General features: G+C 42.1%; 1 protein-coding gene across 1 annotated transcript in view; it reads left to right on the forward strand.

The window, feature by feature from the left end:
• Positions 1–2458: 2458 nt before the first annotated feature.
• Positions 2459–27070, forward strand: part of PSTPIP1 (proline-serine-threonine phosphatase interacting protein 1) — an 83734-nt gene continuing 59122 nt past the window's right edge. Inside the window, exon 1 of the mRNA XM_031949382.1 lies at positions 2459–2965. Within this exon, the coding sequence (XP_031805242.1) occupies positions 2933–2965 (33 nt within the window). The 5' untranslated portion in view covers positions 2459–2932. The remainder of the gene's footprint in view (positions 2966–27070) is intronic.

Below are 27070 nucleotides of genomic sequence, written 5' to 3' on the forward strand. Positions count from 1 at the left end.
TAAATGTCCACATTCATCCCAATGATGATGTAAGGGAAGAAGTCCCACAACTAAACTCTATGATGGCTGGAGCTGCCTCACAACTTTGAGTTTCAATTCAGCAAACATTTATTAAGCACCTGTTGTGTCCAAGTGGATTAAAAAAAATCTGACAAAAATGTTTTTATTCTCAAGGACTACATTCAGTTGGCTTCTCCCCAATTGTTCCAAAATCACAGAATATTAGAACTAAAAGGGATTTGAATCTTTTATTGGGAACCAGAGAAAGAGGGAGAAATAGAGACAGAGAGATAAACACATGGGGAGAGAGGGGGAGAGAAGGGGGAGAGAGATAGAGAAAGAGAGAGAGAGACAGAGAGAGAGAAAGACACAGAGAGATAGAGAGAGACAGAGAGAGAGAGACAGAGACAGAGACAGAGACAGAGAGACAGAGACAGAGACAGAGAGCGAAATAGGAATTTCTGCACTAGGAATAAGTAGTACATGAGATATGCTTTTTTGAGGAGGAAAGGAAGACATTCCTTGGAAAGGGGAGACAGATTTCTTCAGATTCCCAACCACTGTTGGGAATGTATAGGCAGGGGAGCTATCACCTGATAGCTTCCTATTTTAAAGACAATTTCTTGCTAGCTGGGCACAGCATTTTATTGTTTCTATGCTGCTTAAAGACATCAAGTACGTCAACACCCTCTGCCCTGGGACAAAGCCCTTATCATCCTACCCTAGTTATGGCTCTGGCTAGAGAAGAGGAAATGATTTGGCCAAATGGGCAGCTTATCTAATATTCCAGTCTTTTTAATGCTAAGTCCAGCATTCTTTCCGATACACCAAATTCTTTTCTCTTCAGCATTTATTAACGGACAAGACTTAGCCTTCTTCCCTCTTTCTGATTCCCTTAACTATTCAGGCAGAAGAGCCAGTGCCCTGCTGCACTTCCTCCAGATGCTTTTGAGTTCCTCCTATGAACAGTTCAAGGTTGTGTCTGCTCTCCCAACTCTTTATGCTGTGATAATAATAATGATGATGATTAATATTTATATAGCACCTTCTATGGGTCAGGTCCCATATGCTTAACACTTTGCAGTCATTTTCCTATTTGATCTTCCCAATGATCCTGGGAGATAGCTGCTATTATGATCCCCATTTACAGATGAGGAAACTGAGGCAAAAGCAGGTTAAATGACTTGCCTACAGTCACATAGCTAGGAAGGATTTAAAGTTATATTTAAACTCAGGCCTTCTTGACTCCAGGTCCTACACTCTGCTATACCCTACACCCTGTACTCTAACTGTGCTAACTGCACTGCCTGTGATGAGTCCTTTGTCCTATAGTAGTGACAATTATTCAGTCAATAGACATACACTTATTAAGCACCTTCTATGTGCCTGTCACCAGGTTAGCACTAGGGATACAAAGACAAAGATGAAATATTCCTTGCCCTCAAGGAAATTACATTCTAATTTATTATTGTTCAGTCGCTTCTGACTCTATGACCCCATTTAGGATTTTCTTGGCAAAGATACTGATTTGCCATTTCCCTCTCCAGCTCATTTTGCAGATGAGGAAACTGAGGCAGACACCGTGTCATGGAGTGAAGAAGATTGTTTTTCCAGTCATCTACTTCATGGGTGTCGGGTCTCCCAAGTGTTTCTCTTTGGGGGGCTGAGTGTTAGATCAGCCTTGTGAATCCTCACCCCACTTTCTGCTTGGGAGGCAGTGGAAGCTCAAACCTGCCTTATATTGTGGGACTGGACCATGCCTTCTGGGGGAGAGTCGGGATTTTTATCTGAAGTTCATAAAGGTAGTTGGTGGAGTGCAGGGCACTGGCTTCGCGATATTTGCCAGCAGGAGATGGTTCGGAGGAGGCAAATAGGAATATAAGTACAGCAGGTAAAAGTAGGGAAGTACGAAGTCGGGAAGATCCCAGTTCAAATCCAGACCTTGACACTTAGTAGTTAAGTCGCTTCACCTCTCTCTGCCTCAGTTTCCTTATCTGTAAAATGGAAACCACAATAATAGCACCTCCTTCCCAGCATGATTTTTGTGAGGCGGACTGTTGGGATCCAGCCCCAGGGGCTGCCTTAGGCAAATTCCTTCCCCTATCTGTGGATCTCACTGTCCTGTCTGTAAAATAGGAGGCCTGTCCCGCGGAAGAGCACCCCAAGTCTGGAAAGGAGGGGGGACGGAGCAGCCCTCCTGCTCCCGTGAGCCATCACCCCGATGGGACGTCCCTGCCCACTTGCTGCCCGCGGAGGCGGGGGGGGGGGGGGGGGTACGCGGAAACCGGCGGCCGCCCCCCCCCCCCAGCCCCATCAGCCCCAGGGCCTCCTCGAGCCAAGAGCAGACAGGCCGGGACAGCGGTTGACACGCAATGCTCTCCCTGAGTCCGCTGGGGCCTCGAAGGAAAGCCGCTTGCGCAGGGTATCCGAGAAGCCACATTTCCTGTGGGGGGACGCTCGGCGTTTCGAAAGGAGCCCCAGAGCTGACAAGAGAGCAGGTCCCCGCGGGGGGCCCGGCCTGGGGGCGGGGGAGGGGGCGGGGAGCCGCCCTGCGGGCCAGTTCCTGCCTCCTTTCCTGCCCTCGGCTTCGGCCCGCCTGCCCTCCTGGGAGGGGGGAGCCCGCCCTGGGGCTCGGGGCTGGCCCGGAGAGTCCATCACTTCCAGGAGAGCTCCCGGGGGTGGCGGGCCGGCCCGGGGCACCCGGGCTGACATCAGAGGCAGCTCCCACTTCCTCATTTCTGCAGCTTCTGGACTCCTCACCCCAAACAAACCCTCCCAACAGGTTCAGCCCCTTTGAAACTTCGGTGCACTCTGGGTTTCCATCCAGAGCTCGGAGGGGCCGGCGCGAGCGCAGCCCCCCGCCCCCGTGGCCGGCCGGCCCTCCGCGGTCCGCTCTGCTGATTCCGGAGGGAGCCGGGCGAGGAGCCCCACCATGACCCAGCTGCAGTTCAAAGATGCTTTTTGGGTGAGTGAGCGCGTGGCCTCCTCTTCCCCCGGGAGGGCCGCTGGCACCTTCCGCTGCCTCCCCAGGCTTTCCAGCTGCATACATGGCCGTCTATTTGATCTTTTTTTTTTTTTTTAAATGAAAAAATGAAGGGAAAGAACCCCCTTTAGAAGCATCCTCTCCCTCCCCCAGCTTCCTCTTGCTTCTGCAACAATGAAAGTCCTGTTCATCCCTCTTGGTGAAGAGGGCTCAGAGTTCTGAAAATCTGAGTCGGACATTTTTTTCTTAAATGTCCAACATTTCTTTCCATTTTCTCCTGCCTTCTTGTCAGCATCCAGGGCAACCAAGTGCTAGGAGCTCTCTCTCTCTCTCTGTCTCTCTCTCTGTCTCTCTCTCTGTCTCTCTCTCTCTCTCCCTCCCTCCCTCCCTCTTTCCTTCCCCTCCTTCTTTCCCCCTCTCTCTCTTCCTTCCTCCTCCCCTTCTCTCTCTTTCCCTCTTTTCCTCCCTCCTCTCTCTCCCTCCCTTTCTCTCTTCCTCTTTTCCTCCCTCTTTCTCTCTCTCCCTCCCTTTCTCTCTTCCTCTTTTCCTTCCCCTCTCTCCCTTTCCCTTTTCTTTCCTCTCTCCCTTCCTTTCTCTCTGTCTCTCTTTCTCTCTATGTCTCTGTGTCTCTCTGTGTGTCTCTGTGTCTGTATCTGTCTTGGACTCACCCTTCCAGTCCTCCCTCCTCTCCCTGGTGGGACTATTTTCCAGGGTACAAGGTAACACTGAGCTGTCAAGGCCAGGTGCTGACTGGAGAAAATCCCCATGTTAGCCACAGGCCTCAGCCTCCTATCCGGCTGGGGCCAGCTTGGGGAAAAGACAGGCTCTGAGTTGAGGCATCCTGCCTGCTCAACAGCTTCTGGGGTGACTGTAATACATGGTGCAGAAGAGAAACGATGAGGAAACAAGCAGAATTTAGCCTCGACTATGTGACCGGCACTTTATAAATATTATCTCATTTGAGCCTTACGAGAGCAGGGAGGGGTACTCTTATTAATCCCATTTTACAGTTAAGTGACTTGCAGAGTTACACAGTGACAGAGGCTGGATTTGAATTCAGGTCTTTGGGACTGCAGATTCAGCCCTGGGCTGATGGAGGGTTAGTGTGGGATTCCTTTCTAAGCTAGGAGGAGGGAGGATCACAGAATCCAGAATTGGAAGGGACAAGCTTCTTTATTTGAGAGGAGAGGCAGTATCCGAAGGGTCTTGGTCTTGGACTGAGGAAGACTGAGTTCTCAGGACGCAGCACACAGCAAGCACTTAATAAATGCTGGTTGACTTAATGAATGGAATCTGAGCTTTCTTTCTAGGTTCAAATGAGATCACCAAGTAGAGGGCTTTACAGACAATAAAATCCTGTGTGGATTTCAGCTCTTGTCAATATATGTCATCACTTGATAGACCCAGAGCTGGAAGGGACTGGGGGTGACCAGTCTAATTTGCTTATTTTACAAATGAGACAACTGAGGCACAGAAAAGTGAGGTCATGCAAGACTGAGTATTGAGAGTTTAAGATAGAATGTGGACTTTGCACTGGGTAGTGGAGCTGAGGACAGGACGCCTTTCCCCAAGGCTGGCATTGCCAGGTTTTCTGATCCATCTGGAACATGAATGGGAATCACCTCCACAGCATCCCAGACAAGGGGTTGCTTAGCCCCTGTCAGAAAACTTCCAGTAGTGGGGGGCTCTATTCTATTTTGGGGAGAACTGTCATTTGGGGGAAATTTTTGGGAAAATTTCCCATTTTCTTCAAGTCCACAAGCATTTATTAAGGGCCTACTATGTGCTATCAGGTAATAAGCAATTATTAAGTGCTTACTGTGTGTCAGTCAATCACTTATCAAGCATTTAAGTGACTACTACCTGCTAGCCAATCAATAAATATTTTAAGTGCCTACTATGTGGTAGTCAGTCATTCATTAAGGTTTTATTAAATACCTACTATGTGCCAGCCATTCCATAGACATATATTAAATTGCCACTATGTGCCAGCCAGTCAATAAGCATTTAAGTACCTACTGTATGACACTTGATCAGTAAGCCTTTATTAAGTGCCTACTATGTACTAGTCAGCCGCTCCTCAAGCTGCCATTAAGTATTAACTATATGCCAACCAATCAATAAGCATTTATTAAGCACTACTGTGTGCCAGCCAGTCACAATCAAGCATTTAAGTACTTGTTATGTGCTAGCCAGTTAATATTCATTTATTAAGCCCCCACTGTGTGCCAGCTAGTCAATAGGCATTTATTAAGCACTTACTATGTACCAGGTACTGTGTTACATATTAGGGATAAAAAAAAAAAGATAAAAGACAGTTCCTACCCTCAAGGAGCTCACAGTCTAGTGGAAAAGAGAATAAATCCCTTCTCCTCCTCCCCTCTCCCCCCAACTCTACCCTGCCTGAGATTGGCAGAGCTGGTTTCTGACACGGCTCCAGTCCTTTCTCCCTGTCTGTTTGTTTCCCTTCTGACCCTTCTGGGCTTGGCATTTAGAGCTGGCTCTGCTGTCCAGGGTGGAGGATGAGGGGAATATCCAGCAGCCACATGATGTGGGCTTTGGCCATTGCCAGGTCCTACCACTGGCTCAGTCTGCACCTGTGGTCCACCAGAATCTCTGAGTTGGGAGGAGCCTTGGAAACCAATTAGCCCAATCTGACCTGAATGAGAATTCCCCTTTACATCAAATCAGGTCAATGTTCCTCCCACCCTTAGGTGGGGAGAAAGGGAAGTGCAGTCTTTCTGGCTTCCAGTTTGGATGGCTTGTCTTGTTAGATTTCTTTGAGCAGCATCATGAGGATTTGGATTCAACTCCTATCTCAGACACTAGTTCTGTGACCTTACTAAATGGCTTCACTGTGCCTCAGTTTTTTCATCTGAAAAAATGGAGGGTGAGGGGTGATTCAATGGTGATTGAATGTAATCCTAGTTCTTAGATCCTGACATCAGACTAAGGTATTTATTATACACACAGATGCCTAGTTGATTTTTTTAAACTCATGGTGGACTTTTGTGTTTCTTGAGATGGGACCAGTTGAAGATGCTCCAAAGGCTGATTGGCTTGGGCACCTGAAAGGCAGCTGCCTGCTAGAGATCTGGTGGGTGATGACGAGATGGGGAGTGGGATTCAGCTACGAGGGTCCTTGGAAGAGCCAAAGGCTGTTCTTAATGGCAAAGATGGAGGGTGTGGCAGGTAGTGGTGAGAGCTGAGTAATCAGCCGGAAATAGCTTCCTGAGAAGCCTCTTGTATTGGCAACCCCACCCTCCTCTGAGCTCCCACTGCCTCCTCTACATCCCCACCCCCCAGGGGCTGCACAGCTTACTCCTCCCCTGTGTGCCCACCACTGGCTCACAGCAACGGCTTAGACTAAGCTCCGTTGGGAACTTCCTGGAAGTTCCCACCTGGAATGCTCTTCCCTCCATGGAGGGCGGAAGAGCTTTGATCCACTGGGAGACCCTAAGGAGGGGGGGAACCTTAGACATCACAGCCCCTCTCTCATTTTAACTTCCAGAGCCACCTCCTAGGTGAGATCGTTCCGAATTACTCTTGTAACAACTCCAGTTCATCTTACTTTGTGTTTACTGAGGGCAAACTCCCATGTGTCTTGTATTCCAAGAAGCCAGCACCAAGTTCTAGTCAATATACCCTTGCTTGACTTTTTATAGTGCAGGAGACTGAGACCTACAAAGATGGATATTTTGGCTAGGAGCTAAGAAACCAGGTGGGACATCTTTGCCGAACCACAAAGCCAACTTTGGACAAGTCAAATAACCAATAAAATCCCAACCAACTTTGAGATTCCATGAGTTAATCTTTGCCTCGGTTTGCCCATCTGGAGATCAGATATTCCAGGCTACCTCACAAGGTGTTTGTGAGTATCAGATGAGGTTCTGATTATAGTATTCAACTATATATACATATATATATATATGTATATATATTTATACATGTGTGTGTATGTATACATATATGTGCACATACATATTCATGTATATATACTCAACAAAAATACAGAATCAAATATAGTTCAGATGTGAAGCTTTTTTTTTTTTTTTTGCATTCGTGTTCTTTCATCTCTTGGGGTTGTTTGAAATGATCATGTACAGTAATGGTAGCAATGATTACAGCACCTCAAGGCTTACAAACCTTGTCTATCCAGAAGCAGGGATACTGAGGCAGGGTCACTCCCAGATCAGCCCCACACTGTATAACTTAGGTTTTCTTTCTTAAAGTTCCTCAGTTTTTCCATCTGTAGTATGAAGAGGTGGGGCTAGATGTTCCTGAGATCCCTTCCAATCCCAGATGTAGTATCCTCAGTTTCTTTGGAAAAGCTTCTCCTCCTAGGTATACAGATGAAAGGACTGAGCAGCCCAGATTGCTCCTGAATGACCCCCAAGACTCATTTGGTGTTTATTGACTCTTTTCTCTCTCTTTTTTAAACAATAGCTTTTTATTTTCAAAATACATGCAAAGATAGTTTTCAACAAAAGCCAAACTTTGTGTTCCAAATTTTTTTCCCTCCCCATTTCCCTCCTTCCCTAGACAACAAATAATCTAATATATGTAAAACATATGCAGTTCTTCTGTACGTATATATCTTCCACATATAATGTTGTACAAGAAAAAATCAGACCAAAAAGGGAAAAAATCAGAAAGAAAAAATCAAGCAAAAAACAACAAAAAGGTGAAAATACTATGTTGTGATCCACATTTAACTGACTCTTTCTTTACACACTATTTTAACCAGTGAATCACCTGCTACTGAACTCATAAAAGAAGCATGTACATTAGAACAGACCTTTGGATCTCATAATTGGAAGGACTCTTAGAGGCCATTTAGTCTAATATTTACCTGAAATAGGACTCAGAGCTGCAGACAGATGTGTTCACATGTTTATATTATGGTATAATGATATCTGATTTCCAGCTGATGGTAAAGGAGAGATAGAAAAAATAAAAAAAAAGTAGGCATAAGAGGGACTAACTCTCAAGAGGGCCTAAAAAAGAGAAGGATTTTCTCAGAGAGTGGAGAAAGTGCCTTTCAGGCATGAGGGATAGCTGGTACATGTGTTTGTGGGCAGGAGAGGGCAAGATGTGATCAAGGAACAATATTAGCTGACAACCTCTTCTGGTTTACAAAACACATTCCTGCCAACGGCCCCATGAGGCAGCCAGTGAAAAGATCAATATCTTCATTTTATAGGTGTGAACAATGAGGCTCAGGGAGAGGAAGTGAAGGGCTCTGAGTCACATAAATCCAGTGAACTTCTATCATTCTCAGGATCAGGAGGGACCACAGAGGGTCCCAAGAAAAAACACTTCATTTACAAGTTTGGAAACTGATGCCCCAAGAGGTCCAAAATTTGGGGAAGTGACAGGGGAAGATTTGGGGATTTGGGGGCAGTGACAGGTTTGAGATTTCAGTTATGTCCTCTGATTTTTAATCTAATTTTTAATCTATGCTGCTTCCTAGCTATCATATCACAGTCACAAACTTTAGGAAAGATTTCTCTCCTTGATGCTTAAACAGAGACGTTAAAAAGTAAAAGAGAAAGCTTCAGTTATCCAAAAAAGTCACTCATACAGATGAACAGCTGAAAGGACTGAAAGGCTGCCAAGTAAGCAAGGAGGGAGGAGAGAGCATCACTTCCTTGTTCTTCTCTCCCACTGCCATATCAAAAACAGAATGTTTGCGGGCTGTCTTCTTGGGGGCAGAAGGGTCCCCAGTACAAGGTCATACATCCTCGAATTCTTTCCTTGAAGAGTTTAGGGATGGGAGAAAGTTTGGGGTCCAAAGGTAGGAAGGTTCCAGGGACCAAAACATGACCCAACCACAGAAACTAAGCCATAATCTTATAAGCTGTAGCCTTATACTGAATTAGTGACTAAGAGCTTGGGATCCTTAAACCTGGCCAAAATAAACATGATTTCTATTTCTTTCTTCTTTTTGGAGGCAATTGAGGTTAAGTAGTTTGCTCAGAGTCACACAGCTAGGAACTATTAAGTGTCCGAGGCCAGATTTGAACTCAGGTTTTCCTGACTCCAAAGCTGGTACCCTATTCATTACATCATCTAGCTGCCCTCAGGCCTTCCATTTCTATTGAGCTCAGAGATTTGCAAAGCTCCTTCTTCACAATACCCTGTAAGGTAAGCAGTGGAAAGTTTAGCCCCATTTTACAGATGAGGAATCCAAGGTAAGGTGGCTTTGTCAGTTCATAGTCTACTCAAGAACATGGAGACAGCCAAGAGAAGAGGCAGGCAAAGGGCTTTAGGGACATCTGAGGGGGGAGGGAGAGAGAAGAAGAAGAAGAAGAAGAAGAAGAAGAAGAAGAAGAAGAAGAAGAAGAAGAAGAAGAAGAAGAAGAAGAAGAAGAAGAAGAAGAAGAAGAAGAAGAAGAAGAAGAGGAAGAAGAAGAAGAAGAAGAAGAAAAAGGAAGAAGAAGAAGGAAGAAGAAGAAGAAAAAGGAAGAAGAAGGAAGAAGAAGAAGAAGAAGAAGAAGAAGAAGAAGAAGAAGAAGAAGAAGAAGAAGAAGAAGAAGAAGAAGAGAGACAGAGAGCTCCATCATCTGAGGGACAACCAAGCAAGGACTCCTGATAAGATTCTGAGAGGCTGAGTGCAGACTTCATGAATTCAAAGACAAGGAAGAATCCAGCAAACAACTGAGTGGGAAGATACAGTGCCTGAGGAGCATGAAGGTTGGTTGGAGCAATGACAGATTGGACTGAGCCTTGAACACTGGGGTAACATGATTGCATTTTATCTTGGAGACTTTTGACTGCCAAGACAGGCTTTTTTTCTCAGTTGTATTTTATTTTTCCAAATATATGTAAAGATAGTCTTCAACATTTTTTTAAAGTTTTGTGTTCCACATTTTTTCTTCCTCTCTCCCTTATCTCTCCATCCCCAAGACAGCAAGAAATCTGATATAGATTATACATGTATAATACTTTAAAACACATTTCCATATTTGTCTTGTGTAAGAAAAATCAGAGCCAAAGGGGAAAAAAATGAAAAAAAAAAGCAAACCAAAAAAAAAAAAAGGTGAACATGATATGCTTCAATCTGCATTCAATTTCCATCCCAAGTCTATTGAAATTATACAAGAAAGGTTTTGAACAGGAAAATGACTTGTGATTTAGGAAGGTTATTTTGTCAGAAACTGGATTATTTTTGAAAAAACAGAGAGATCAGATGGAAGGCTTTAAGACAAGAAAGAGGAACAAGGATCAGGAGCAGTGAATAGAAAAAAAATGAATGGAAGAGGTGAGTTGGTTTCATTCCAGACTTGCAGTTTATTATGCATAGGGAACTCCAGTGTAGACAGTTCCTCTACCCATGAAGGCTGGTCCCTACTCTGCAACTTTTAAGCTTTAGACAATTGTTGCTGAGAGTTGATGTGCCCAGGTCAATGACTGAGTTAGCATATGGTAGATATGGGATTTGAATACAGGTTTTCTTGTATCCAAAGGTGGCCTATTATCTGCTGTCTATGACAAATGACAAGACATAAACTGACAGAATCAGGACATTGGCTGGCCTGTGTAGAGGGAGGTTGGGTGAAGGATGAGGAAACAAAGTAATAGCAGTCTTAGAATGTCTGATATGAAAGAAAATTAGGAAGGCAGCTATGGGACAAGCCAATGGCTGTCCAATGTCAATGAAATCTTTGCAGCAAAATCTTTAAACATTTTTCCTTTAAATTCTTAAAAATGTACCCTGTGAAGACCGCATATTTTAAAATCAGCCGGAGTCGGGAATTCAGGTTAGAGGAAAATCGTCAGTCTTTATTCTCAGTGAAGAAAGATCGGAGGTGGAAGAGAATCGGCAATAGCAATGTGTGCAGCTGAGTCAAGAAGCTAGCTAGATCAGCAGCCACACGACCAGCAGCTAGGAGTATGGAACCCAGGCCAATCTCTCCCAGCTTCTCTTCCTCTCTCCCTCTCTGCCTCCACCCACCAAAATCGTCATTTCCTATACAATACATCAGGACTTGCACAAAGAGTGTGCAGGGACCATTCTTTATCCAATCATGTATATTAATACAGTATAGTCCAATTACTTTTTAGCCTCACATACTTGGGACCTCAGTGCATCAACTCAAATCTCAGCCCATTACAGTACCCTACCAATGGCACTTGAGAACATTTCAGTTCCTTTTCTCAAAGATCTAAGACATTGTAAGAGTGGGGAAATCCTAGATTTTGGCTCAATAGGTGTGTATTTGAACCCCACCTCTGGAAAGTGGGTCTGACATTGCTCTTACTGAGTACATTGTGGGGGAAGCTAAAGGGAACGTGCTTTATAAAAGTCATTCCATATCTGTAAAGCAATTCTTAAAAACACAGGAATTTTACAAGTTATTTATTTGATCATTGTCACCATCATCACCATCTTCAAAATCATTTTCCTCTTTTGGCTAATCCAGTTCCCAGTCTCTGTCTCCACCAGTGTTCATAGTTAGTCTGGGTCCTTAGGCAACATTTGCATGGTTTGCTGATGGCTCCTGCTCAAAAGAAGTTGTGTAGCACCCTGAAAAGAAGCTGGAGCCTGGGTTCAAATTCTGTCACTATAACTTCTTGCCTCTCTGGTCTTAGGCAAGTGCCTTTCTGCACTTGAGCAAGATGGACTGATGTCAGAGAACTGATGAGAAAGCCTGCTCCTGATGGAGAGGTGAGGGGCTCAGGGTGTAGAATGAGACATATGTTTTCAGACATGGCAGATTTGGAAATTTGTTTTGTTAGACTATGTATATGTGTGTATACATATATATTTAAATCATATCTTTTTATTTTCAAAATAGATGCAAAAATAGCTTTCAATATTCACCCTTGCAAAACTTTGCGTTCCAAATTTTTCTCCCTTCCTTCCCTAGATAACAAGTAATCCAATATAGTTTAAACATGTGCAATTCTTCTATACGTATTTCCACATTTATGCATATATTTTACAATGTTTTGTTTTGCTTTGCTTTTTCAATGGCTCTGTATGGAAAGAAGAGAAAACACATTTTTGCTCATTGGAAAAAATAAAAAAACCCACAATGTTTAGACTAGCTGGCTTCTGTGATTCTCCCCAGCTCTCAATTTGTGTGATCTTTTCCAGTGTTTTAAGGGTGCCCAGAATTTGTGCTTTAAGAGGAGACAAAATAATTTCTTTTTTCCCCTTCATCAATCTTCTATCAGACTTAGAGAAGATCTGTTGGTATGGGGAGCAAGGGGATAGGTTTGTTGTAAGAAGTATTTGGGTTTAAATTCCACCACTGATGTTTACTACCTATGTGATCTCAGACAAAGCAAGGCAGTTCTCTGGTCCTCAGTTTCCTTCCTTGTAAAGTTCAGGGGTTGGATCAGATGACCTCACATGTTTCTTCCAATCCTACATCTATGATTCTGTGGACTTCTCTGAGTCACAGGAAACTTTTTTTTTTTCTGTGTTTGGGATTTCCGCCCCTTCACTTTGCTCTGCCTCCTCACCTTTTTTTTTTTTTTTAATATCAGAGTTTAGATGGTGAACACTAGAGGTTGGCAGAATGTCCTCTTCTTGTTGAGACTTCATTTCACTTTCTGTTTTTCACTGCTTTAATGCATTTGTTATAAATACTGAGTATCACAGCTTATCTGTGCGTACCCTCAATTAGACTGTAATAAGACATGAAGGCATGTCTTATTTGAATTTTGTGTCTCTATCTTGGATTGAGTAAAAGATATATAATATGTTAATAAAATTGAATTGTAAGATCTATTATATAGTCCTTCTAAAAAAAAGATACAGACTCAACCTTGTAGGATGTAAGTACCCTTCCACTACCACCTCCTTCTTCCCTGCATCCCATTCCAAATTTCCTTCTATTTCCCCAGCTAGCAGCAATCTAACTGTGGTACTATTTGGATTAGAGTCCAGCTAGACTAGAGTCGGGGACTGAACCCTAAAAATGACCCCTTCCTAGACATTTCTGGGCTCATGAAACTCTCTCCCAGATGGAATACTCATTACCAATACAAAGATCTCCATTTTTCATAAAGACCTCCTCACTATGATAGAGGTAGTAGAACCTGGATCTTCTCAATCTAAGTCTATTTTTCTTTCCTCTAGAGGACTTTATTTCCCTATTCCATTTGAAACTGGGAGTTAGAATAAGAGAGCACAGGCCCAGTCAAAGATTGCCCTCAATATGTATCAGCACCATGGCCAGAGATAGAGCCTGAGCTAATAACAACCGGCTTGCTCTGTCCTCTGATTATAGAAAATGGTGGAGATGGCACAATTTAACTCCATTGTCGGCCACTCTGGAGAACAGAGATGGCATGAAGCAAGAACTTTTAAAGAGGAGTAGGGAAGGCTGGAAAGAACTGTTCCCACTCCAGCTAGTTCATTACTTTGGCCCAGAGTGGAAGAGTCTTTGGTTAGAGTCAGTTGTTTCTAGAGAGAGACCTTTAAATCCAGCTATACTGGAATCACAGAATTCACAGCAGTGAACTCGTTCGTCATATAGTTCAACCTACATTTGAAAGGATTTCCTACTTTAATATAAGTGGTCACCTGGCCTGTGCTAAGAGATCTCCATGGAGGTGAGATCTAATCTTCCTCAAGGCAGTTCACCCCATTTGGGAATAATTCACTCTTAAGAAACTTTTCCCTTGACTTTTGATCTTCTTTCCAACATTCCCGTGGTTGCCCTTTGGGGCAACAGGACAAATCTCATCAATGTTTCCCATACCAGTCATTCAAATATTTAAATATAGTTCTATCCCCACTGAGATTTCCGTTCTTTAGACAAAACATTCCTAGTTCCTTTAAATAATCTTCCTAGGATATCATCCCAAGGCATTTCACTGTCTTGGTTACTCTCCTTATCAGTGATCTTCAGTCATGAAGAACTCAACTTAATCTAGCACTTAAGGGACACAGAGAGGGCACAATGCAGTGAGACCATCTCTTCCTTCTTCCTGGAAGTCATGCCCTTTAAATGCAGTCCAAGATCTCATCAACCTTGTTGGTAGCCCCATCACAGTGCTGATTCACCCATACTAAGCCTACAGTACAGCTGTATTGTAGAGTTCCCAGGGGACTTCTCTGGTGGCACTAAGTTTCTGTATCTTTCACTTGGCATAGTGACCCACAGACAGGTGGTCAGAGGACCTGGTGGCTTCAGTCTGAACTCTCCCTCCCTCAGGTGTCTGTGTTGAGGAGCTAAGCTTGGCACCTGCCCTTGACTCAGGGCAGGAGACCAAGGATGGAGTCAGCTTTCTAGTACTGGTGAGTCTGTGATGATAAGGGATTTTGGAGAGACATGGGACTATATTTCTGATATTGCAATTTTCTGAGAGCCTGCCCCATTAACTTCAAGTCATGGTAGAGCTATTTGGTCACTGGAGAGAATCTCCATCCTCATTTCTGGGGAGAGCAATTCTATTGGGCCAATGCCCACTCAGGCAAGTGAATCTCAAATTAATGGTGGGGTGACTATTCTCGGTGGTGGCCCATATGAGGAAATTGTACATATCAGCCTTTAGATAATCATGGTTTGTTTTGTTAAAAGTCTTGGATATTAAAGATGACATCTGGAGCAGTGATTTCATTGGTAGAGGTTAAATTCAACTTCCAACAAGGAAACTCACCCTCCCAAGGAATCAGTGTTTGCTCTACAATTAAGAAAGTTGCCTGGGGAGCAGAGAGAAGAAATCGATGGCCCAAGACCACGCAGTAGGTGTATTTTGGAGACAGAATTTGAACCCAGGTTTATACTGTGCTGATCCCTTCTATGCCATCTTTATCAGGTGGCCAAGACTTGAATCCAGGTCTTTTGATTCCCAAGTCCATTGTTTTTTCTACTATTTCAGAAATAGAATTGCTTAGAAGATCTCCTTCTCAATGTCCATCAACCATTCAAACTCTGCACCTCCCAAACTTTCTTCTTTTTTCTTCTTCCCAGAAAGCTTTCTTACCAGTCACAGTCTTACACACACACACACACACACATTACACACCTTTGCATTCTGGGAATATGAACATTTCACAATACAGGCTATGATAGCTTAACAAAGCAGGCACTTTAAAAATGGCACAAAGTAGGCACTTTAAAATGGCACAGAGTAGGCACTTTTAAAATGGCACAGAGTAGGCACTTTAAAAATGCCTGTTGAGTATTCTAGATATGTAAATGTAGAAATTCATAAAATAAGTTCAAAGTGTTCTGAACAACTCAGTTTCCTCTCACATTAAAAGTAAATTCACCCAATCTTAATAGAATGAAGTCCATGCATAAGACTGCCCCCCCCCAGTTTCCTAGTACATAAGAAATAGAAACACCTTCCTAAAATTCAACTTTACAGGGATTATCAATACTATGCATTAGTAAATACACGAGTTAAGGCAGATCAAGTCAACAAGCCTTTATCAAGCATGAACTATATGCCAGCTCCATAGTAACTAAGCCCTGGAAGTGCAAAGACTAAAAGATCAGTCCCTTCCATCAAGGAATTCCTATCTAATGAAGGAGACAACATGTAGACAATTAACTTAGGAGAGGCACTAATGGCTAAAGGATTCAGGAAAAGCTTTTTAATGGAAGGTGGGATTTTAGCTGAGCCTTGCAGGAAGCCAGGAGGCTCAGATGAGGAGGGGGAACATCCCAGGCATGAGGGTGGGGAAGCTATAGAGAACACCTCAAGCTGAGAGATGGAATGTCTTGTTGGTGGAACTTCCAGGAGACTAGAGTCACCAGATCACAGAACGGGTTATAAGGAGTAAGAGGTTTGGAAAGATGCCATTCAGCTCCACTGGTTATCCAGTCCTCTTCCTCCTTCTTGTCTCTGGAAGGCAAATTATCATACTTGGGAAGTGACAAAAAATCCTGCAGCTTCAGCCCTGTCCAGAAAGAGAGGGATGCAATACCCTTTAGAAATGGCACCATTTTATACTCTGGAGGTTCAAGGGAAAGAACAGTCTTTTCAGTGCCCTGTTAGAACCTAGGCACCTTTAGACTGTCCCCAGGATGAATCAACTGGATAAGGCTCATGACTGATCAATCATGAGACTGGAGACATTACTGTCCAGGACTCTGGACCTGCTGCCTTGTGGGACTTTTTGTGGCCTAGGTTTCCCAGTGGAGTGACACATATGGCTTCAGGTCAACATATTATTGGGCAACAGGATGTCAGCCCCAACCTCTCCAGGGACCTGCGTGAGGAGGAAGTTGGTGGTTATAGCCCAAATTAGTTTGTTGTTGGCTAATTTTTTTTCTGTGTTTAAAAAGATCACTCCAGGAACCTTGAAACAGAGGCAAGATCCGGTGCCAATCAGAGGGAGCCCTCTGAAGGGAAGGAAGTGGAATTTAGTTCATGGGGTTTTCTCGTGTGGTCAAGTTGTAGGCAAGTCCCTGGATATGCATATGAGTAGGAGGAGAGAAAAGGAGAAGATGCCTGCTTATCCCCATGTCTCTTTTTTAAAAAATTTTTTTTATTATAGCTTTTTATTTACAAATTATATGCATGGGTAATTTTACAGCATTGACAATTGCCAAACCTTTTGTTCCAATTTTTCCTCTCCTTCCCCCCATGCCCTTCCAAGATGGCAGGTTGACCAATACATGTTAAGTATGTTAAAGCATATATGTCCTAACAGTTATTTTGCTGTACAAAAAGAATCAGATTCTGAAATATTGTACAAATTAGCCTGTGAAGGAAATAAACAATGCAGGCGGACAAAAATAGAGGGATTGGGAATTCTACGAAGTGGTTCATATTCATCTCCCAGAGTTCTTTTGCTGGGTGTAGCTGGTTCAGTTCATTACTGCTCCATTGGAACTGATTTGGTTCATCTCATTATTGAAGAGGGCCGCGTCCATCAGAATTGATCATCATGTAGTATTGTTGTTGAAGTATATAATGATCTCCTGGTCCTGCTTGTTTCACTCAGCATCAGTTCCCACGTCTCTTTTTAACGTCCTTTCCATGAATCCTCTGGGGTTAGGAAGGACATTGCTATTATTATTCCTACTTGTCAAGCTTCTGGGACACTTTAAATGACTTGCTTAGGCTACATGGCAAGTTCAACTCAAACTATTAGGGATCTACGGGAAGAGCTTATTCTGTGCTTACTGCTAAGGAAGCATACTTGAAAAGTAACAGTCCCTACCCTCGTGGAGCTTACACCCTCCTAAGAGGAATATGACATTCACAAGTTAGAATGGAGACTATGAAAGGGACAAAATACTCAAGAAAATCCAGGGGGGTGGGGCTCACTTTTGCTGGGGGAATCAGGGGAGTCCTCCTGGAGCAGGCTTCTCCCAGCTGGGACTTGAAGGAAGAGTGATTCAATGCTTCCTTATTATCTCCAAGTCAAATATAAAATCCTCCTCACAGCCTGGCCCTTCCGTCTCCCCCACGTGCTCTGTGGTTCAGTCTTCCTGGTCTACTGCCGGCTTTTCCCACCTGACCCTCCATCTCCCACTTCCATACTTAGCCCTGGCTGCCCATCATGCTTCAATGCCTTCCTTCAATACCCAACCCAAATCCCCGCTTCTTTCTCCTCTCCCTTCCTCTGCCCTCCATCCCCGGACACCAACCAGAGCTTTCTCTTCTGAAATCACCTTCCATCCCTTAACCTTCTTCTCCTCTGCATCTGCCTGCAAATACCTGATCATTCTCATGTTTTCTCCCCCATTAGAACAAGGGCATCTTGATTATTTTTGCTTTTTCTCATGAGGTCCATGATTTAGATGCTCTCCCACTTTTATTTGTGTCTCTGGGGCTTAGGATAGCAAGGCCTGGTATTGCTTAAGTGCTTAATTAAATGCTTAATAAATTCTTGCTTGATTTTAACTGGTAGTTAAATAGTTAACTGGTAGTGAGAAGAGCTTGTTTCAGGCATGGGGATGGCCTGTGTTAATGAATAGAGGGCAAGATCTGGGGACCCAAGATAGCCACAATGTACTGTAGCTTGTTTAAGGAGAAACTGGGAATTAAGGTCGGAAATACCCATTGGAAATAGGTTATGAAAGGCCTTTGATATGGGACTAAGAGCTTCCATTTGTCCCTGGGACCACCACAGATGCTTGAGCAGGGGAAGTTATGACATTAGTCTTGGACCTTGAAAAGATGACTTTGGCCTCCATATATAGGACAATCTGGAGAGAAGGGAGGCAAAACCTGACTGGAATCCAGGTCTCCTGCCTCTGCACCCTTCTTCAGCACTGTCCCCTGTGCCTGGAATAGACTCTCCAAATCCTCAATTTGGCTGTTGACCTTCCTTCCTTCTTCCAAGATGCTAACTCTGTGACACTTTCTCTGATTCCTTCACTCCAACACTGCCCTCCCCATAATATGTACCTCTCCTAAGCCCTTCTACTCGATTTCATATTGCAGATTTGTCTCAGCTCCCTTATGAGACTCCACAATCAAGAGGGGAGGGTCTGCCATAGTCCTCCCTGTCTCTGAGGGGATGAGTGAAGGACTTGGTCTGAGTTTAGTTGAAATTCATCCTTAAAGCACAAAATAAACACTAGCCATTATTAATGTGAATCCCCTCACTGATTCTTCTCCTGCCCCTTGGGACCAAGCAGAAGTCCAATCTTCCACATAATCACCATCACAGCTTCCTTCACTTCTGTCCTTCCCACTAAACGTTTCCCGTTCTTTTAAGGGACCCTCTTAGGCTTAGATCGCAAGGCCTTTGAACATCCTGTTTGCCTTCCTCTGGACATTTTCCAGCAGAGAGAAGGGCAAGAGAATTTCTCTTTGAACTATGTTTCATGATTTCTTTTGCTTTTATTTTTGTGTAAATGGTTTGCTTCCTGGTTCTCTGCATTGCCCATAGTGGTCAGAGTGCCTAACTATGGCCTCTAATTTAAGCTCCTTTCAGTGGTCACTAGCCCCTTTCTGGCTGTTTTTAACTGTCCTTCTAAGAAGTCATATAAAAACAGGTTTTATCGTGTGCATAATTAGCTCTTGCCTTCTCAGAGCTCCATGAGAGCATTTAATTATTTTCAGTCTTTTCTGTGGCACTTTAGACAAGCCGAGACTTAGAAAACTAATTGGCAATCTTGGTGCCTTCGGAAAGCAGCATAAAACATTACTTTATCTTGGTTGTGTGTATGATGAGAGCTGGACATCCTCAGATACCATGAGGTCCCTGGTTGGAGAGGCTGCCATGAGGTAGGGACAGGGGGAGAAGGATTTAAAGAGGCGTGCTTTCTATGGCTCTAAAGAACTGAAAGTGTAGTGAATTGCCCTCCAAATGTCAGCATCCTAGTGCAACACCCAGATGGCCCCTCCTGAGTTTTAGTGCTGTAGAGAGTCAGTCAGGGTAGAATCTCCTCGTTCTGTTTTAGCATCCAGAAAAGTGATCGCAAAGTCTAGAACTTCATTTATCTTTTATGAGTCTAGCTCTGGTGACTGGAGACTCTTGAGTGTATCGCAAAACAATAAGAAGAGGGGAAAACATAAAACATTTAAAGAATTAGGGAACTGAAAATGCTCAGACTCTTGGATTACCTGAGGATATGAGAATCAGACGGTGACTGAGAAGAGATATAGGAAAGGACGAAGACATTCTGAAGAAATATTAGATGAAAATTATAAATTGAATATTGAGAATGGTGAATGTGGAGGGATCAAAGATGATTCGATAGTGTCACATCACTCTACCTCTCAGTGCCTCAGTTTACCCATCTGTAAATCAGAGATATTCATGGACTTGTTGTAAGGCCAGTGCTTTGTAAACTGTAAAGACACTTTTAAATTCAAACAAATATTAAGTGTCCACATACTTGACACAGAGGAACTATTATTATCTCAGTGACTGGGAAGAGAGTTCATATTACCAGTTGAGATGAGGAAGTTGGGGAGAAGCTGGTTGGGAAAAGATGATGAGTTTGCTTTTGGACATGCTGAGTTCTGTTTCCTTTTTGGGATGTTCTCTGTGAACAGCTGGAAATTCAGGACTGGAGTTTGGGTAAAAAAGATAGGACTGGAGACGTGGGAGCTGTCAGTGCATGGATACTAGATAAAGTCATAAAAATGAATAAATGAGCTAAGGAGAGAAGAACAGGAAGCTAGAGATGGTAACTGGGAGTCCAGGGGGTAGAAAAGCTTTGTATGGACATGGTAGAAATGAGAACCCATAAGTGGGAATTGTTCATTTGAGCAAAAGAATTCAGGAGAACTTGGAGTCACATACAAAAGTCAGTCTATCCTGTACATGAACTGATGCTGAGAGAAGGGACCAGAACCAAGAGAACATTGTACACGGCAACAACAAGATTACGTGATGATCAACTGTGATGCACAGGGTTCTTTTCAACAGGAAGGTGATTCAAGGCAATTCCAATCGACTTGGGAGGGAGAGATCCCTCTGCATCCAGAAAGGACTGTGGGGACTGAATATGGATGACCACATAGTATTTTCACCTTTTTTGTTTTGTGCTTGCTTTATTTTCTCATTTTTTCCCTTTTTGATCTGATTTTTCTTGAACATCATGATAAATGTGGAAATATGTTTTGAAGAATTGCACAGGTTTGACCTATATTGAATTGCTTGCTGTCTAAGGAGGGGGTGGAAGAAAGGGAAGGAGAAAAAAATGGAACACAAGGTTTTATAAGAATGGCTGAAAATTATCTTTGCATGTATTTAGAAAAATAAAAAAACTATTAAAAAAAAAAGTCAGTCTGGCCTCCGGAAGGAAGGCAGAAAATAAGCATCTATTAATCTCCTATTATGTGGCCAGTTTTATGTTAAATACACCACAAATAGTATGTCATTTGATCATTATAGCAGTTCTGGGAGGTAACAGTTATTATTATCCCCATTTTACAAATAAAAAATTGAGGCAAAGAAGAAACTGAAAAGTGCTCTTATTTCCATTTTACAGATGAGGAAACTGAGGTAAACAGATTTCTCCAGGGTCACTCAGTTAGTAAGTGTCTGAAACCAGATTGGAAATCAGGCTTTTCTGATTCAGGTCCAGTTCTCTATCCACTGTACCATCCAGTTTTCTGGAAGGGAGAGTGGTCTGATTTATGCTTTTCTTGTCTACTCCGTAACCTTTTCATTGTATCTTCTCCCAAAGACCCATCCTCCCCTCCACCCTCCTAAGGGAAGGAGCTGACAGAACACCATATCTGGGAAGTGTCACCCCAGGAAGAAAATTCCCCTAAAACTCTCCAATATTAACTCCTCAAAATAAGTCCCAGTTCTACCCTAGTGAAGGTTCCAAGAGTAGATAAGTTGAGTCTCTAATGGGAAAGAAAGGCAAAAAAATTGAGACCAGAGATTGAAACTTGTAGGATCACAGACTGAGAGCTGGAGGGAGCTATAGAAATGATCCAGAGCAACCTTCTCACTTCATGAAGGAGAGAAAACCAACTTGTCTTGGATTACATTACAATTGGATTAGAAATTACATTGATAACACTTTATGGCATATGGAGCACTGCATTCATGGCAAGCCTGTGAGGTAGATGTAATGGCACGAATATCTGCCCCATTTGTAAAATGAGGAAGCAGGGAGTGAGAGAAGAAATGATTTGTCAAAGATCACATGATCCCAACTCAGGGTTGGGACCTGGACCCAGGTCTCCTGCTAGAAATCTCGTTCCCCTTTCACTATATCATATTCAATCAATTGATGGATCAGTAAGAATCTAAGGATCAAAAAGACAAAAGTTCTGTAACTATTTCCCTCAAAGATCTTGCATTCTCCAGGGTGGAAAGAAGAGGAGCAGGATGCACTATATTCATAGAGCAGAAAGCAGAGCACGTACACAAAATATACATGAAGTGATGGGCTGGGTATGTATGTACTAAAACCTGGGCAATCAGAGAGGACTCCCTGAAGAAGTGGTACTTGAGTTGAACCTTGAAGGGAGCCAAGGATTCCAAGAGTTGAAGGTGAGGAAGAGGAGCAGTCCAAGAATGAAGGATAGCCTCGGCTTATGGAAGGATGAAAGGAGGGACAGTATGCGAGACAATTTGCCGGAGGTTTAGGCACCTGAGCAGCCTGGGATGATGGGCTGGAGTCAGACTACCAATGGGCTTCTGGGTGAAAACTCTTCAGTTTTATTCTGCATTTTATTCTGGGGAACAAATGGGGAGCTTCCTGTTGGAGCTTCTTGACCTATGCCATAGGAGCATCACTGGGGGGACTGTGTGGAGGAGGCTGGTTTAGAGAGTGGAGGCAGGGAGATCCAGGAGGAGACTGCTGCAATTGTCAGGGAGTGAGGTGGTGGTATCTTGAGCTGATGTGGTTTGCAAAGGGCCTGTTCTCACAATGCAAAATATAGAAATGGTCACTCTATTTCCTGTCTTTCTGTTCACTAATCAATGGCTTGAAAGCTGAGACAGGAACAGCTCCAATGGTGACCACTAGGTCGATCTTGGGCCACTTGAAAGAAAGGTCTTAGTTAAGAGGGGGCTCAGAAAGTCAGCAAGCAAGGTGCCGGAAGGACTTTGAGCTAGTCTAGTGAGGCTCTTAATTAGCTGTTGATGGCTGTATTTATGGGATTATTGTATCTGGCTGTTATTTAATAATAATAACAGCTAACATTTATATGGCACTCACCATGTGCCAGGCACTCTGCTAAGTGCTTTACCAAGTATTTCATTTGATCTTGATAGCAACCCTGGCAGGGAGGTACTGTTATTATCTCCATTTTATGGATCAGGAAAGTGAGGCAAAACCAGGTTAAGTGACTTACCTAGAGTCACATAGCTAGTTAATGTGCAAGGTCATTCTTGACTTCAGGACCAGGGTACTATACTCTGAGCTGCCTACTTGTTTTTTGTATCTACTGTCACTAATGCAACTTCCTTCCCTCTTCTTAGCTGATCCTACAAATTGCCTTGGAGACCAGATAATCTCGCTTGTTAGAAGTGTGTATGTAGCCTTAGAGCAAATTGGAGCTGAGATTGAAGAAAATCAAAACCTGCTTCCCATGTAGGAGTCAAGGTGCTGAAGGAACAGAAAGGTGCAGAGCAAATACCCCTCCTTGGTTGCCAAGTGAGCTATTATTTCCTGTTCTGCCTCTACTTAGCTAAAAGCAGAAAGGGAGAGAGGAAAAAAGAGGAAGGTGAAGAGGAAGAAGAGGAAGGTGAAAAAAGGGAAGGGACTCTTGCTTTTTGAAGAAATGTTCCTCTCAAATCACCCAAAACAGCATCATCCAATTAGGATTCAATTCAGTCTAATTCATTCTGAATATTTATGGAACACATATTGTATAGGCAGGCTTGTGCTTGACTATACTGAGGGGGAATCAGGAAAAGGAGGAAGTCTTGGGACCACCACTGGGGAATAAGACTCCCACAAAAATCTTCTCTGAGAAGTAGCAATTTCACTCTCAATGGAGAGCTCCAAGCAGAGGCTAAGTGGAGGGGGTTAGATCCCCTGTAAGGTCCCTTCCAACTCTGAACTTCCATGAGTTTATGACCTGGAAAACAGAGAAAGCTGCAGACTAGTGTGAGACCAGATGAGTGCTAGATTCTGATCAAAAGGAGGACATGAAAAGTAGAATTTTATAGTTGAATTGGAAGAGAAACACATCATTAGCAAGCTCAATGTCTGTGGGGCAGTGCTTCATCCCATTCAGTTTCTCCATCTGTGACAAGGTTACACTACATCCCTTTCATGGTCTCTTCTAGCCAACATTCTGTGTTCTAGGTTCTTAGTTCTCTCTCTTTTTCCATCCCAAGACTATTGAAATTATCTTGAATCATTGCATTGCTGAGAAGAGCCAAGTTCATCACAGTTGATCATTATATAGTCTTGCTGTCCCTGTTTACAACATTTTCCTGGTTCTATTCACTTTATTGTGCATTAGTTCATGTAAATCTTTCCAGGCTTTTCTGAAATCAGCTCATTTGGAATTATGTTCAAAAAGTTACCACACTGTGCATACCCTTTGACCCAGAAGTATTTCTACTGGGCTCATATCCCACAGATATCTTAAAGAAGGGAAAAGGACCCACATGTGCAAAAATGTTTGTGGCAGCCCTTTTTGTAGTGGCTAGAAACGAAATTGAATGGATGCCCATTGGTTGGAGAATGGCTGAATAAATTGTGGTATATGAATGTTATGGAATATTATTGTTCTGTAAGAAATGACCAACAGGATGATTTCAGAAAGGCCTGGAGAGATTTACATGAACTAAGGCTGAGTGAAATGAGCAGAACCAGGAAATCATTATACATGGCAACAACAAGACTATACAACGATTAATTCTGATGGACGTGGCTCTCTTCAAGAATGAGATGATTCAAACCAGTTTCAAATGCTCAATAAAGAAGAAAATCAGCTACACCCAGAAAGAGAACTATGGGAAATGAATGTAGACCACAGCATAGCATTTCCACTCTTTCTGTTATTGTTTGCCTGCATTTTTGTTTTCCTTCTCAGGTTTTTTTCTTTCTTTCTAGATCCTTTCCTTATGCAGCAAGATAATTGTATAAATATGTGTGTGTGTGTGTGTGTGTGTGTGTGTGTACATATATACACTGGAAAACTGAAAAACAGTATGACAAAAACTAAGTATAGATCAACATCTCACATTGTATAGCAAGATAAAGTCAAAATGGGTACGTGATTTACCCATAAAGGGTGATATCATAAGGAAAATAGGACAGCATGAATAATTTATCTGTCAGATCTATGAATAAAGAAAGACTTTAGAACCAAAGGAAATAGGAAAGCATTGCAATATATATATATATATATATATATATATATATATATTGTATTTAACATATACTTTAACATATTTAACATGTGGTGGACTACCTGCCATCTAGGGGAGAGAGCGAGGGGAAAGAGGGGAAAAGTTGGAACAGAAAATTTTGCAAGGGTTAATGTTGAAAAATTAGCCATGCATATATTTTGTAAATAAAAAGCTATAATAATAAAAAAGAAATCAGCCTGCTTATCATTTCTTATAGAATAATAATATTCCATTACATTCATATGTCATAACTTATTCAGAAATTCCCCAATTAATAGGCATCCACTCAATTACCGTTCTTTGCCATTACAAATTGTTTTAATTAGCATTAAAGTTGTTTTAAGTTAATTAAAGTAAATTAGCATTAAAGTTGTTTTAATTAGCATGTCTCCAACAAGTAGTTGTTGGACAAGTAGAACATTTTTTCATATAATTATAGATAGCATTGATTTCTTTGTATGAAAACTGCCTGTTCATATTCTTTCATCATTTATCAGTTAAGGAATGACTTATATTTTTATTAGTTTGACTAAGTTCTCCATATATTTGAGAAATGAGGCCTTTATCAGAAATACTTGTTGCAAAAACTTCTCTCCGTTTTTGTTTTCCCTTTAATTTTGGTTGCATTGATTTTGTTCATGCAAACACTTTTTAATTTTCAAAATGATCTTATATTTTGCAATGCTTTCCTATTTCCTTTGGTTCTAAATTCTTTCTTTATTCATAGATCTGACAGATAAATTATTCATGCTGTCCTATTTTGCTTATGATATCACCCTTTATGGGTAAATCACGTACCCATTTTGACTTTATCTTGCTATACAATGTGAGATGTTGATCTATACTTAGTTTTTGTCATACTGTTTTTCAGTTTTCCAGTATTTTTTGTCAAAATGGTGAATTTTTGTTTCAAAAGCTTCAACAAGCATTTATTGAATAGTAAATACATTATTAAATATTAAATATTTACTGGAATAAAAATTCCAAGCATTGTGTTAAGGGAATATGGAAAAAGGTAGAAACAACTCCTTTCTTTAAGGAGCTCACCTTCTAATGAAAGGACAACATAAAAATAACTGGATACATATCAGGTAGATATTGGTAGATGGAAGGTAATCTCAAAAGGAAAGAAACTAGAATGTGGAAGAACTGGAAAAAGTTTTCTAGAGAGGGTGAGATTTGAGATGAATCTTAAAGAAAGCCTGGGACTCACAGGCAGAAGTGGGGTAGAGAGCATCTCAAGAATTTCAGCCAATGAAAACCCAGAGTTGGGAAATGGGGCATTGTATACAAGGAACAACAAATGGACTAGTATAAATAGATCATGGAATTCATGGAGGAAAATAAAGTCTAAGAGAATCGAATAAGCAGGTTGTGAAGAACTTGAAATACCAGAGGATTTTATATTTGATAGTAGGTAGTAGAACATTTCTGGATAACTGTCTTTTGGGATAGAGGGACTTGTATAGCTCAATGAAACTAGAAGTTCTGTTGTATAGGGTTGCCAAAGATAGACAAGTTATAGTGAAGAGTTCTGATAAAAGGTGACCTGGTGGGGAATGAATTGGTAAAACACTCCAGTACCTTTGCCAAGAAAATTCCATGTACAGTACTAAAATGTTAAAAGAAGTGACATTGGAAGATGAGCCCCTCAAGCCAGAAGGTGAACAATATGCTACTGGGGAAGAACTGACCTGACCACAAATAGTTCCAGTATTAATGAAGTATCTGGGCTGAAAGGAAACTCAACTGTGAATGCATCTGGTGACAAAAAGGAAGTCTGATTCTGTAACGATTAATATTGCATAGGAACCTGGAATGTAATACCTATGGACCGAGGTAAGGTGGATAAGGGTCAAAAAGAAGACGGAAAGATTAAATAAATATTGACATCTACATGTCAGTGAACTTAAATGGAAAGAAAGATGAGATGATCATCACATATACTGTGATGGGAAAAATCCCTTAGAAGACACAGAATGGACCTCATAGTCAATAAAAGGGTGAGGAAAGCAGGGTTGGGGTACAATCTGAAAAAAAACTCAAAAAAATTGATAGTAATACAACTATATTCTTCAACCAAAGTGGCCAAAATTGCCCAGTTCTATGAAGGCCTATGACATCTAGAAATAACTAGACTATATGGATACGATCTAAATGACATCCTTATTAATATGAAGTAGAGATGATGAATGGATTTAAGGGATTAGATCTGGTAGATAGAGTGCCAGAAGAACTATGGACAGAGGTTTGCAATATTGTATAGGAGGTTGCAACAAAATATGAAGAAAGCAAATTGGCTGTCTGTTGAGGCTTTAAGAATAAATAACTGAGGAAGGAAGGAAAGAGAAAGTGAAAGATATATTTAAATGAATGCA

The sequence above is a fragment of the Sarcophilus harrisii genome, chromosome 2, assembly GCF_902635505.1.
Source record: "Sarcophilus harrisii chromosome 2, mSarHar1.11, whole genome shotgun sequence".
Classification (NCBI taxonomy): Eukaryota; Metazoa; Chordata; class Mammalia; order Dasyuromorphia; family Dasyuridae; genus Sarcophilus; species Sarcophilus harrisii.